Source organism: Macaca nemestrina, chromosome 1 (assembly GCF_043159975.1).
Source record: "Macaca nemestrina isolate mMacNem1 chromosome 1, mMacNem.hap1, whole genome shotgun sequence".
NCBI classification, from domain to species: domain Eukaryota; kingdom Metazoa; phylum Chordata; class Mammalia; order Primates; family Cercopithecidae; genus Macaca; species Macaca nemestrina.
In genome coordinates this window covers 207,054,487-207,067,258 of record NC_092125.1, presented here as the reverse complement: position 1 = coordinate 207,067,258, position 12,772 = coordinate 207,054,487, and the positions used below count along the sequence as shown (strand labels likewise).

General features: G+C 53.9%; 1 protein-coding gene across 1 annotated transcript; it reads right to left on the bottom strand.

The window, feature by feature from the left end:
* Positions 1-3,846: 3,846 nt before the first annotated feature.
* Positions 3,847-11,773, bottom strand: TENT5B (terminal nucleotidyltransferase 5B). The gene is made up of 2 exons (XM_011763026.2): positions 11,244-11,773; positions 3,847-5,756 (listed from the first exon to the last, which is right to left on the bottom strand). Exons 1-2 carry the CDS (start codon positions 11,505-11,507, stop codon positions 4,743-4,745), a joined length of 1,278 nt encoding a protein of 425 aa, XP_011761328.1. The 5' UTR covers positions 11,508-11,773; the 3' UTR covers positions 3,847-4,742.
* Positions 11,774-12,772: the final 999 nt, after the last annotated feature.

Sequence of the window (12,772 nt, the reverse complement as noted above, 5' to 3'; positions counted from 1 at the left end):
GCTCAGGAGTTCGAGATCATCCTGGGAGATCCCTTCTCTATAAAAATGAAAAAATTAGCCAGGTGGGGTGGCGGATGCCTGTGGTACCAGCTACTTAGGAGGCTGAGGTGGGAGGATTGCTTGAGCCCAAGAGGTCAAGGCTGCACTGAGCTGTGATCGTACCACTGTGCTCCAGCTTGGGCAACAGAGCAAGACCCTATCTCAAGAAATAAAACGAGACTATTTCCAAAGGCATGGGTTGGGCTTAAGAAACTAACAAGGGGCTGGGTTTGGTGGCTCACACTTGTGATTCCAGCACTTTGTGAGGCTGAGGCGGGCAGATCACCTGAGGTCAGGAGTTTGAGACCAGTGTGGCCAATGTGGCAAAACCTCGTCCTATTAAACATACAAAAATTAGCCAGGCGTCATTGTGTGCACCTGTAGTCCAAGCTCCTTGGGAGGCTGAGGCATGAGAATCACTTGAACCTGGGAGGCGGAGGTTGCAGTGAGCCAAGATTGCGTCACTGCATGCCAGCCTGGGCGAGTGCTGTTCCACCTGCCGAAAAATAAAGGTAAGAAGGGATGGTGCAGCTCTCTGGGGCCAGCAACAGTGAGGAGAGGTCACTGTGTGGAGTGGGGCTCCTGACAGGAACGGTGACCTTTGGTTGAGGGATGTGGCCAACCATGGCAGCCTGGTAGAGAGGGAACAAAGAGAATAAACATCTTCTCCTCCCTTAAGTCTCCTTAAGACGCTGGGATGTCTCATTGGCAACCCAACAGGAAGCTGGGGAACAAGGGAGCCATTGATGCAGTCCACAGATGCCAGCCCCCAGGGCACAGAGCAGAAGTTTGGCAAGTGAAAGCGGAAGGGCAGCATATCATGTAACTGTCTGAGGCTGTGCCTTGTTCGTCAAAGTCCACAGCAATGCTCCTTCCCCATCCGCTCCTTCCCTATCCGGAGCTCCCATCACCCTCGGGTCTGAGTGGGAGGGTGGACTGTTGCTTGGAGAGCACAGTGAGGTTGGAAGGTAGAGGACAGGGCTTTCCCCCTCAGCCTTTGCCTTGCTGGCTCTGAGTCCCAGTTCCTGATTCCTGCCTGTCCTGGTGTCTTAGGTAGCTGCAGGAATTGTCCACAGGAGGGACCATGTCAGCCACTGAGTTGGTGTTTTTCTCACACCCAGAAACACTGCACCACTCCCAAACATAACCACAGGCATGCTGCTGCCATCATGAGCCCTGGATAGTCATCACAAGCCATAATTAGTGTCACATGTGTACCAAGAAAACGTACATCTTGGCCATGTGCGATGGCTCACGCCTGTAAATCCAACACTTTGGGGGGCTGAGGTGGGCAGATCACGAGGTCGGGAGTTCGAGACCAGCCTGACCAACATGGTGAAATCCCATCTCTAGTAGAAATACAAAAATTAGCTGGGTGTGGTGGTGGGTACCTGTAATCCCAGCTACTCAGGAGGCTGAGGCAGGAGAATGGCTTGAACCCAGGAGGCGGAAGTTGCCGTGAGCCGAGATTGCGCCACTGCACTCCAGCCTTCTGGGTGACAGAGCAAGACTCCGTCTCAAAAAAAAAAAAAAAAAAAAAAGAAACGTACATCTTGCCATACTGCTACACTGTGCCATAGTCACATATAAAATGACAAATGTCACAGTGATGTCAAATTATGCCCTGCTGTCACATATGTACAGGAGACAACTGTCACAATCCTGTGAAATCACAGTGCAGGAGCAGGATGGAACAGAAGTTAACAGCAATGGCTCTGGATCCAGACAAACCTCTTTGACCTCTCTGGCCTCAGTTTCTGTGTCTGCCAAATGGAAAGAATGCTTTCTTTCCCCTTGTGGAGTTGTCGCAAGGATGATATGGGAGATCATGATTGGGAAGACCTCAGCATAGTGCCTGCTAGAGGGAAGCCCACCAGGAATGGTGGCTGCTACTGTGGACACCTGTCTCACATGTCCCCACTGCCTCACCCGTGCGTGTGTGCAGTACCAGCAGCTGGATGAGGCCAGCCAGACACCCTCAGGTACATGTGTCAGAGCACGTGCACATTCACAGGCAAGCTCTCTGCCCGGAATGCTCTTTCTCTAAACATCTTCATGCTCACCTCCAACCACCTTTATGTCTTTGTTCAATCAAATGTCACCTTTCAATGAGTTGCACCCTGACTTTTTTTTTTTTTTTTTTGAGATGGTGTCTCGCTCTGTTGTCCAGGCTGGAGTGCAGTGGTATGATCTCAGCTCACTGCAACCTCCGCCTCCCAGTTTCAAGCGATTCTCCTGCCTCAGCCTCCTGAGCAGCTGGAATTACAGGCACACGCCACCATACCCAGCTAATTTTTGTATTTTCAGTAGTGAAATACATGGGGTTTCACCATGTTGGCCAGGCTGATCTCAAACTCCTGACCTCGGGTGATCTGCCCACCTCAGCCTCCCAAACTGCTGGGATTACAGGCATGAGCCACTGTGCCTGGCCCCTGACTTATTTTTCAATTTGCAAACCCGAGCATTTCCAGTCCCTTATCCTGCTATATTTTTGCATATCACTGATCATCTAAGACCATACGGTTCAGTTTATTTTCTGTCTACTCCGTTAGAGTGTAATCTTCACAAGGACAGGGATTTTTTTCTTTTGCTTGCTGATGTATTCCCAGCACCCAGAATGGTGTCTGGCACATGGTGGCTGAATGCAGCGTATACACACATGTACCACACAGGTTTCTGGCTTTTTCAGCCCTTAACACAAGCACATCCAGGTGAACTCCACCCCCCAGCCCAAAAACGTAAGTCTGTTGTGTTTATACTGTAAGCCTCTCATGCCAAGGCTGAAATGGGCAACTCAGGAGGTGGGACAAACTTAGTCCTTCCCATGACCATAGTTGGGTGGTCACAGCTGGGATGGGGATGGGAGCTGGTTTTAGTCACCAAGCAAATAAAGCCTGTCTGCTCACTTTCCAGCCATTTTGAGCTCAACAGCAGAAGGGACTTAGAGCAGGTGAGGTGGCTGGACTCTCCCTGGTGACCTGGGGCCTCCTCTGCAGTATTGTTTTTTCCACCCTGGCTGGAACCATCAAAGTCACCACTTCAGAGGCCCCTAATGTGGCTGAATATGTTAAGGGCTTTGCAATCCCTGGATCAAAGAGGCTGGGCAAACAGCGGGCAGCGTCCAGGCCCATGATTGACTGGCTGATGCCCTGAGGGCGCAGCATGCTAGGAGCTTGTGGTTGACACTCCTAGACAGCCTGGCATGGCACCATCTGGGTTTGGGAAGGGGAGACCCTCCCCATCCAGAGGATCTGATTAGAGCGAGCCAGAGCACACCCATCAGTGCTCGGGGCAAGGGAAGGAGCTGGAGGACTGAGGGAGCCTCTCCCAAGTGGAGGCCCTACCTGGACTCAGGCTTAGGGGGGACTCTAGCAGTTCCCCAGTCTCAGCCACCTTTACTGCAGGGGCCTCCAGTCCAGATTCAGCCAGTCTGTTCTCTAGCTGCTCCCTGGGAAGAGATGGGGTAGACAGAGCTAGGTTCAAGTACCCCTGAGCACCAGAGTCTGAGTCTAGGCCCAGAGCTATTTGGATTCCAGGTAGAAAACATAAAAATATTTACTCCTTAACAAGAGTCCTACACCTGCTAAGGCAACATGCAGGTTCAGGTCACACATGTAGACAGCAGCTCTCAATATGCAGCTGGTCAGGCTGGGGCTGGGGTTGGGAGGAGGGGCAGTCCTCCAGCCATAGCCCAGGCTTCAAACCCCACCCCCCACAAACGCTCCCTTCCACAGTACAAGCCAGACTCCAACTAGGGGAGGCAGCTGCAGCCCCCACAGCTACAGAAGGTCCTTATTTCCCCAGAAAAAGCATGGCACTAAGGTTCAGTGTAGACAGTTTTTATTATAAGGCAGGTGTTAAGAGTGCAAAATAGCAACAAATCCAGGGGAATGCCAAGGGGGTGGGAGTATGGCTCCCCTCCCCCATGTGAGAGCCCTGTAACCAAGCCAGTGGGGTGGGAACATTGACCTGACTGTGGCAAATTCAGGCTTAGCACCCTCCAAAGAACAAGCTCCCAGGCAGGAGGGCTCCTTGCAACAAGGGGGAAAGGAGTGGCACCCTGGAAGGGGCCTGGGCTGTGACCCACCCTGGGCTGCTTGGCTCCTGTATACTGCCCACCTCAACCCCTCATGAGGAAGGCTTCACAGCTTGGGGTATGTATTTCAGAGAACTGGGCTAAACCCAGCCCTCCCCAAACCCATGTATCTGCCTCAGGCCTCAGTTTCCCTCCTCCCAGTGATTACCCAAGTTGGACCATCAGGCCCTGTAGTGGCCCAGCCTGACCAAAGTGACAAGTCCCCATAACAAACATCAGTCTCCAAAGCTGCTGGGATCACCACAGGCTGGCCCTAGTCAAAAAGACTCTCTTAGGCCATGGCAATCAATCCAAGGTGCTGTGCATTAAGGCTACCACCCCAAATTTGTTTCGTCCCCTGAAGGCAATTGACTTCCAAGACAAATGGCTCCTGCACCCCACTGTTATGTGGGTCCAAAAGTGTGATGCAATAACCAAAGGGTCCTCCTGCTGAGAGCCACAGGGGCCTCGTGCTCGGGGAAGTCTGGTCTGTTCAACTGAAGGCCCAACCCTGCAGTGCTGGGCCACCTGGCACGGGCTGCGTCTCTGGTCATGTCCTCCACACACTCTTGGAGGCCCCACCCCACCCCGTGAGGCCCAGTCCCTTCCCTTCTGGCCAGGGTCTGAGTCAGTTACAAGGCAGCCAGGTGGGATAGGCACGAGCCAGGAGAGGCTGCACAGGGGTCACGTAGTAATTGACAGTGGCTGGCACAACCCCGTCGGTGCCTGGAGGGCGCCAGGCCAGGGCGGCAGTGGCAGCCGGGCCCTGCTCAGCCAGTGCCTGCAGCGCCAGTGCAGCAATGAGGTCCAGCGTCTGGCGGCGCTCGTGGTTCATGAGGCACACGGTGCTCTCGTTGACCACCCGATGCAGTGTCACCAGGCAGGCGTAACGGCGGGCTGCGTCACCCCCACCAAAGTGGGCCTCCAGGTAGCGCTCTAGGGTGCGCCGCTGCTCCACCAGATCTGGAAAGTCGATGAAGAAGCGGGAGCACATGTAGCGCTGCAGGGCGCGCACATCGGTGCTGGGCCGGGGCCGGAAGCCCCGCACCAGGAGATGGCAGTACTTGAGGAGGCCACCACCTCGGATCTCCTCGGGACTGCGCGTGGCGATGACACGGTGCCGCAGGTGCTCCAGGGCCTCGGCGAAGTCCCCATACAGGCTTTCACCTGTGACTGTTGGGTGGAAGGCCTCAGACATGGGAGTGGACGAGCACTGGCCAAAGAGCAACAGGGAGTCCAGGATGATCTGGAAGGAGTCTATGCTGAATTCAAACTGGCGTCTCACTGAGTCCACAAACTTGAGCTCCACGTTCTTGCCGCTCTTGTTGGACAGTGAGATGAGACTCCAGCGGTCCGAGTCTGTGCACACTTTCACCAGCTTCTGCACGTATGCCTCCTTGAGTGTCAGTGGCGTGATCTTGGCCCGGTTCACACCAGCCGGCAGGAAGTCTAGCAGGCAGGCCAGCACCACTGCCTTGGTCAGCTGGAAGGATGCCTCACTGCACAGGTCCACCCGGAACACCAGGTCCAGATCCTTGTAGCCCAGGCCACTCTCAGGGTGCAGCACATGGCTGGCAGCGGAACCATGCAGCCGCACACTGTGCACGTGTAGGCCCTGCTCCTCCAGGCTGCTGCGGACCACCTTCGAGGGGAGAGCAGGAAGGAGGTGTCAGGAGCAGGCCCCAGGGATCCACCAAGGACTTCCATGTACTTATCCCAGTAACGTCAACCACTGTTGGCCCTAAGTCAACCACTGTTGGCCCCTAACCAGCTGTTATGCTTTTGGAAAATCATCTAACTTTTTATTTTATTTTTTTGGAACGTGGGAAGTCATTTAACTCTCTAAGCCTAATCTGAGAATGGACCATCTGGAGGAATGACCAGGAAGAATAGCAATAATAGCACACATCTGTATAGAATTTACTAAACAGCAGGTCACTTAATCCTCACAATAACCCTGTGAGGTGGATACTATCATTCCCACTTTACACAGCAAAAATGGAAGTACAGAGGGGTCAAGTAACTAACTCAAAGGCAAACAGCTGGTGAATGCAGAGCTGGGAATAAAACTCAGAATCCAAAGTCTTTTTTTTTTTTTTTTTTTTTTTTTTGAGATGAGTCTCACTTTGCCGCCAAGGCTGGAGTGCAGTGGCATGATCTTGGCTCACTGCAACCTCCATCCCCCGAGTTCAAGTGATTCTTCTGACAGGTGCCTGCCACTGTGCCTGGCTAATTTTTGTATTTTTAGTAGAGATGGGGTTTCACCATCTTGGCCAGGCTGGTCTTGAACTCCTGACCTTGTGATCCACCCGCCTCCGCCTCCCAAAGTGCTGGGATTATAGGCGTGAGCCACTGCACTCGGCGGTCCAAGTCTTAACCATGCTATTCTACCTCTCAAACTGCTAGTAAAACAGTTCTGTGCCAGGCACTGCGCTAACTGCTCAAACATGTTGGGAATATGGTTAGCATTTCACATTCATGGCCACATTAACCCTCCCAATAATCCTACATTTGAGTATTATTTTGATTGATAGACAGAGGACCTCAGGCACAGAAAGGTTAAGAAACAAGTCAAGGTCATAGAGCGGTCAGGCTGAGACCAGAACCCAGGTTAGTTGGATTCTCAAGTTCATGTATGTCCTTTTGACTACAATGCACTCATCCTAATTCATCCTTACAAGGACCCAGTGAGGCAAATGTTATATACTTTTTTTGCTCTCAGATGAGGAAACTAAGGCTTACAGTGGTGAGACAGCTAAGGCTCAGTGAAAACTCTCAGCCCTCAGACAGCCCCCAGGCCTGATGGCACAGGACAGATAAACCTATAAGTGGTCCCTCCCCTGAGGTACCAGGTAGGGAGAAGAGTGAAGCTGGGGGTTGGGGACATTCAGTTTTCTCAGTAACCCAAAGTTGCCCTGAAAGTGACCAGGCAGCATTCCTGTCCTGAGTGATTCTGCAACCCTGCCTTGCTGCCAAGTCAGCACCCAGCTCCAGACCAGGCTGTTCTCCTTGCCTCCCAGGGAATTACTACAAAGAATGCACCTAAGTGCTGAGAAGGCAAGCTATGGTGGGGCAATCCGAGGCGGGCGGCGCCCTCCAGGAAGACTTCCGGGAGGAGCACCTTTACCAGGGGAAGATATTGTCATGGCAACGGGGGAGGTAAACAACTGGCCATAAGGAACACGGAGAATGGGGCATAAGCAGCTGGCCATCAGGAACACAGAGGGTGGCGGAAGGAGGCTAGGCACCTAATGAGTGCCAAGCAATGGACCTTGTTGCCAGAACCTATGGGGACAGGTCTTTCGTTCGTTCTTTTTTTTTTTTTTTTGGGACGGAGTCTCTCTCTGTCATCCAGGCTGGAGTGCAGTGGTCAGCTCACTGCAACCTCTGCCTCCCAGGTTCAAGTGATTCTTCTCCCTCAGCCTCCTGAGTAGCTGGGATTACAGGTGCCCATCACCATGCTCAGATAATGTTTGTATTTTTAGTAGAGACAGGGTTTCACCATGTTAGCCAGGCTGGTCTTGAACTCCTGACCTCAGGTGATCTACCTGCCTCAGCCTCTCAAAGTACTGGGATTACAGGCATGAGCTACCGTGCCAGGCCAAGTCTTTTTTTTTTGTTTTTAATATGGAATTTTTTTTTCTGCCTTTCCAAACCCTTCTCTACCTTCCTTTCCTCCATCCTTTATTTATTTATTTTTTTTTTGAGAGAGTCCTGATTTTGTAGTCCAGGCTGGAATGCAGTGAATGCAGTGGCACGATCTCAGCTCACTGCAACCTCTGCCTCCCGGGCTCAAGCAATCCTCCCACTTCAGCCTCCCAAGTAGGTGGGACTACAGGTGTGTGCCACCATGCCCAGCAATTTTTTATTGTTTGCAGTGATGGGATTCTGCCAGATTGCCCAGGCTGGTCTTGAACTCCTGGACTCAAGCTATTCTTCTGCTTCAGCCTCCCAAAGTGCTGGGATTACAGGCATGAGACACTGTGCCCGGCCTGGGACAGGTCTCCTGGGAAACTGAAGCTCACAGGAGTGATGTCACCTGCACAAGATCACGTGGAGATGCCTTCAAACCCAGGTATGGCTGACTCCAAAGCCCATCCTGTTTCTACCACATTACAGTCCCAGGGTTCAGAAGGAACAGGGACTAGTTCGAATCCATCTTCCCTTTCTAAATTTCAAAGCAAAGGCAACCCTCAAGGTACTGAAGCCCAGAGCCAGAGTAGTTGGAGAACAGGAAGATGGGGGTTGAGAGATGCCTTGGACAGACAAGGTCAGTCGCTGCAGTCCAGCCTGTGGGACTTCTAACCCACACCCTGGCAGCTGGCAGCTGTGCCTGCATGGGCCAAAGACCTTGGTGGAAGGACCCAACCAAACCTGCAGAGAAGACCAGCCCCTTCCTCAGATCCCATTAGGGCTGAGTGAGCCTTACTCAGTGCCAGCTCCTGCTCCCAGGCCGGTGCCCACCCCAGGGCTTGGCATCCGGCCTAGTGAGTAGGTAGCAGTACTCGTTAAATCCCCTGCGTCAGGGCCATGGGGCCAGCTGTGTCAGCCAGCCAGTCGCTGTTGTCTCCTTCCCAGGTGTGACTACAGCCAGCTTGGCAGGCGGTCACCAGATACCACCACACCCAAGTACTGCAGGGCAGCTTGGTGCCTCCTGAATCAGACTTTCCAGCCATGGAGGGGCAGTGGCTGCACCCTCCTTTCTCCCATGCCAAGGCCCTCCCCACAACCACTCTGCTCCAGGCTGCTGCTGAGACCTGCAGGGAGACTGACAGACGCTGTCAGCCAGCAGGCTTACAAAACTCACATGCTGTGCCGCCTGATGCAGGCCCTCTGGCTGCAGCTGGAGAGATCAGATTGTCTAGTTCAATCCTCTGGGCCCAGAGAAGGCAAAGGACTTGTCCAAGGTTACACAACCAATAAAAGGCCTCCCTGCCTGTAGCTCTGGGAAGCCTCCTTACGGTAGGGTGGGTCCCTTTAGCACAGGTACAAGCAAAAACAGCATCTCTACACTTGGATTGCCACTACAGGCAAAGCCTTGTAGGGGTGGAGAGGGAGAAAGCTTCCAATTTTTGAGCCATAGGACAACTCAGTAGCAGTGAAAAGCCCCAAGGCAACAACCACCACCACCCTCCCCCTCTCCCCTGCCCCCAATCCTGCACACATCCCAATAGCTTTAGAAGCTGCCAGCTGTGGATTCCTTCCAAGAAACTTTCTTTCCTGTGGAGGCAGCTGTACAGGTCAGGTGAAGGCACCTGTCCCCTTCGGAGTCTGGAACCAGAGAGGGTGTTGGAGAGCAGCAGCGTAATCCATCCATCCCAGTTGAACAGATGGGGACACTGAGCCCAGCAAAGAGAATGAACAACAAACAGTCCAGGGCTTGAATCCTGAAGTCCAACTTCCCAGCCCAGCTCTGAAGTCTCTGCCGCCCTTCCTCAGTGTCACCGACAGCTCCCTGTTCTGTGCTATCTCTGACTCGGGTTTAGAAGGATATGGCACCACCATTGCATTGTAAAGTTAGCTTCTATTGACCTGGAGTCTCCTCCATCTGGCTAGGAGCACCTGAAGGGATGGAGGCTGAGTCCCAGTCATATCTATGCCCTTGGTTTCCTAAACAGGGCTTGGCACAGAGCAGACACCAAAAGAGGCTATCTGAGCCATACTGACAGGGCAAGGACTTCCCCTCCTTCCAGGGTACCCCTTGTTCTTGCAGAGGGGGGCTGCCATACTGAGCTCCACCTTCCCCTCCCTGCCATGCCTGGGGCCACAGTCCTGGAGGTGCAGCAGCTGGGGCCCCAGGAATTACTTGACGGTCCTGGGGAGAAAAGCCTCAACTGGTTTCCTAATCACCCAGGTGACAGCGAGCAGCCGAGGCATTCCTCGGCGAACTCCACTGGGCCGCCTGTGAGTCAGCCCAGGAGAATCTGCCCCCACCCCCTCCAGTTCCTAGTTCCTTGGGAGGGTGGGGGAGGTAATCCCCCAGGAGGCACCCCTCCCCCTCTGTGGGAAGCCCAGGTAGTAGGAGGCAGGGGAAAGGCCCGCTTCATCCAAAGGAAGCCATCAGCTGGCAGGAACGCACAGGAGTCCTTGCTGGGCTTCTTGGTTTGTTTTATCAGAGGACCCTCCCTAACACCTAGAAGTTGACCTTGGGAGCCGGGGAAGGGGTGGGAAAACATTGAACCTACTGTAATCTGCTCCTGGGAAGACCCAAGATTCTCCAGGTTTGATTTTCACCTCATGAAGCAATCTTGGGTGGCAAACTGACCCAGCTATAAAATGGGTACAATAATTACCACACTCTGGTATTTCAGAACATGACAGCGTCTGGGCTGTACAGATGAAAAAGCAGTCTTGGGGTCGTTGAGGTTCAGATAAAGGGAAGAGTTGGAGGAGGGAGGGGCTGTCAGAATTCTTTTCTCCCTTTCCTCAGGAGAGAGGGGACGTGGGGCCTGAGGCCTGGGTTGGCCTTCATTTCCAGTCTTGGGAAGGAGAAGAAACACCTAAATTGGTCACTTAATGTTGCCCTTGGGGGTGGGGTATCAGATCTGATCTTTGGCTTAATAAATCTTGGGCCACAACCCCAGCTGAGAGAGAGGGAGTCCCTGACTAGTTTTCGTGGCTTTTCCACGGGGTGGAGGGGGAAGGGGCGGTTTCTCCAGCAGAGGGCTGTAGGAGCACAAGGGCAGAGTCTGCTCCTAGAACCTCGAGAGAGAAAAGGAGGGTGAGGTCCAGGGATGCCCAGATAGGGAAGGAAAAGCTATTTTGGACTCAAGCATGCACACTTACCCACCCAGGGCTGCCTGGCGTCTTTTGTCCTTGCAGGCAGGGACAAATTCTTCCCCCAATGCCCTCGACATCCTCCTCCCCTCTCTCAGCCAGGCCCTGGGTGAGTGATCCGTGGGGAATCAGGGTTCTCTAGGAGTCGAGATGGAAAAGCCAGGTGGGGAAGGATTAGTAGATGCAGGGGGATGTCTGATCTACCATTCAAAATGCTGTGCAATTGTTACAGCCCTGTCTCCGTTCCTCAGTTTCCCTAGCTGTCTAGAAAGTCAAACAGACTACAAATGCCTTCCAGCCACGAGCGCCTCAGAAGGGATTCCCCCACATACCCCGTCGGGCGTCCTCTCACCTGCACGATCTGCCGGGGCTGCACACTCAGCGTGGGGAAGTTGCCGCGCCCATGAATGGGAATCGGCTCGCTCAGGAGAGCGTCCAGTCGCTTCACCTGTGGCCAGCTCAGCCCGCTCAGGTGCCGTCCGGGGGAGGCCGACAAGGCCTCTGGGTCGGGGCCGCCGCCTGCCGGGGCTGCCGTGGCCACCGCCGTGGCCGCAGCCGTTCCCACCTGAGCAGCCGCCCGGTCCCGGCGCTCAGCTCCGCTCTCCGACGGCATCATCCGCCCGGCTCCCGAGCCCCGACGGCAAAAACCGTGGGGGTGGTTAAGGGGAGGAGGACAGGGAGAGCCGCTGGGCAGGGGCCAAGGCGGGGGGGGGGGGCACGGAGGCAGGGACGGGGCAGCAGCGACGGCGAGACAAAGCCAGGACACACCTCGGACGGCGACGACTTACCGACCCTAGCGCCTGCAGCCCGAGGCCCAGCGGACTCTTATAGGCCGCGGGCGACATGCCCATTGGCCCGGGCCGCTGCCACACAGCGAGAGCCGCCCCGCCTCTCGACGCTCTGGACAGTGGTCTTCAGAGCTTTGCACGTGAGTCACTGTTCTCTAGGGAGATTCCGATTGGCTAGAGGGCACGCCCCTTCCCCGCCCTCCCTCTCAGGCTGAATTCCCTCCTTTGGTCCTTGAAGAACTTCTGTTCACTGTGATTGGCCCGGGCCTGGACTTAAAGGGACAGCGCCCACCCCGCCCCCGCAGGGTCAGGAGGAAGGGAAGTGACCTGCGGAGTTTGTAGCAGAGTCAGACAACTGAGAAATTCCAGGTTCTGTTTTTTGTTTTTTAGCGCTGAGAGAAATTGAGAAGTCACTTAGTCTTGTCCTCCTGGTCACCTACTATTTTCAGAAGCCCAAAGAGATTGCGCCACGTGATCGACTCTGCACAGCACTGCTCATGCTCTGGCACTTTTCCAGCGCTTAGGAAAGGTATAATAATAAACTCTGTGCATACCAAGGTAAAAGCTTTTTTTTTTTTTTTTTTTTTTTTTTTTTTTTTTTTTTTTGAGACGGAGTCTCGCTGTGTCACCGAGGCTGGAGTGTAGTGGCGCGATCTCGGCTTACTGCAACCTCCGCCTCCCGGGTTCAAGCAATTCTCCTGCCTCAGCCTCCCGATTAGCTGGGATTACAGGCATGCGCCACCAAACCCGGCTAACTTTTTTGTATTTCTAGTAGACACGGGGGTTTCACCATATTGGCCAGGCTGGTCTCGAACTCCTGACCTTGTGCTCCACCCACCTCGACCTCCCAAAGTGCTGGGATTACAGGTGTGAGCCACCGCGCCCGGTCCTAAGGCTTTCTAAGGTACTCTGTTGATTGGCCTTGCAAACCACAGCATGATGAGCGTTGATGTACAGCATAGCCAATTTAGGGAAGGAGAGATCTGCTCAGAGAGTGTTTGTGATTACCCCACTGTCACACAGCAAACTAGTCAGGCCTTGGTCCTGAACCAGGGCTATAGAATCTGTGGTGCATGTTTTTTCCACTGTACCT

Bases quoted from the DNA above. Each gene is read 5' to 3' on its own strand.
- TENT5B (XM_011763026.2), bottom strand. From the start codon at position 11,507: ATGATGCCGTCGGAGAGCGGAGCTGAGCGCCGGGACCGGGCGGCTGCT. The intron at 5,757-11,243 runs GTGAGAGGACGC...CTCCCCTCGAAG, and splicing joins AGCCCCGGCAGATCGTGCAG to GTGGTCCGCAGCAGCCTGGA.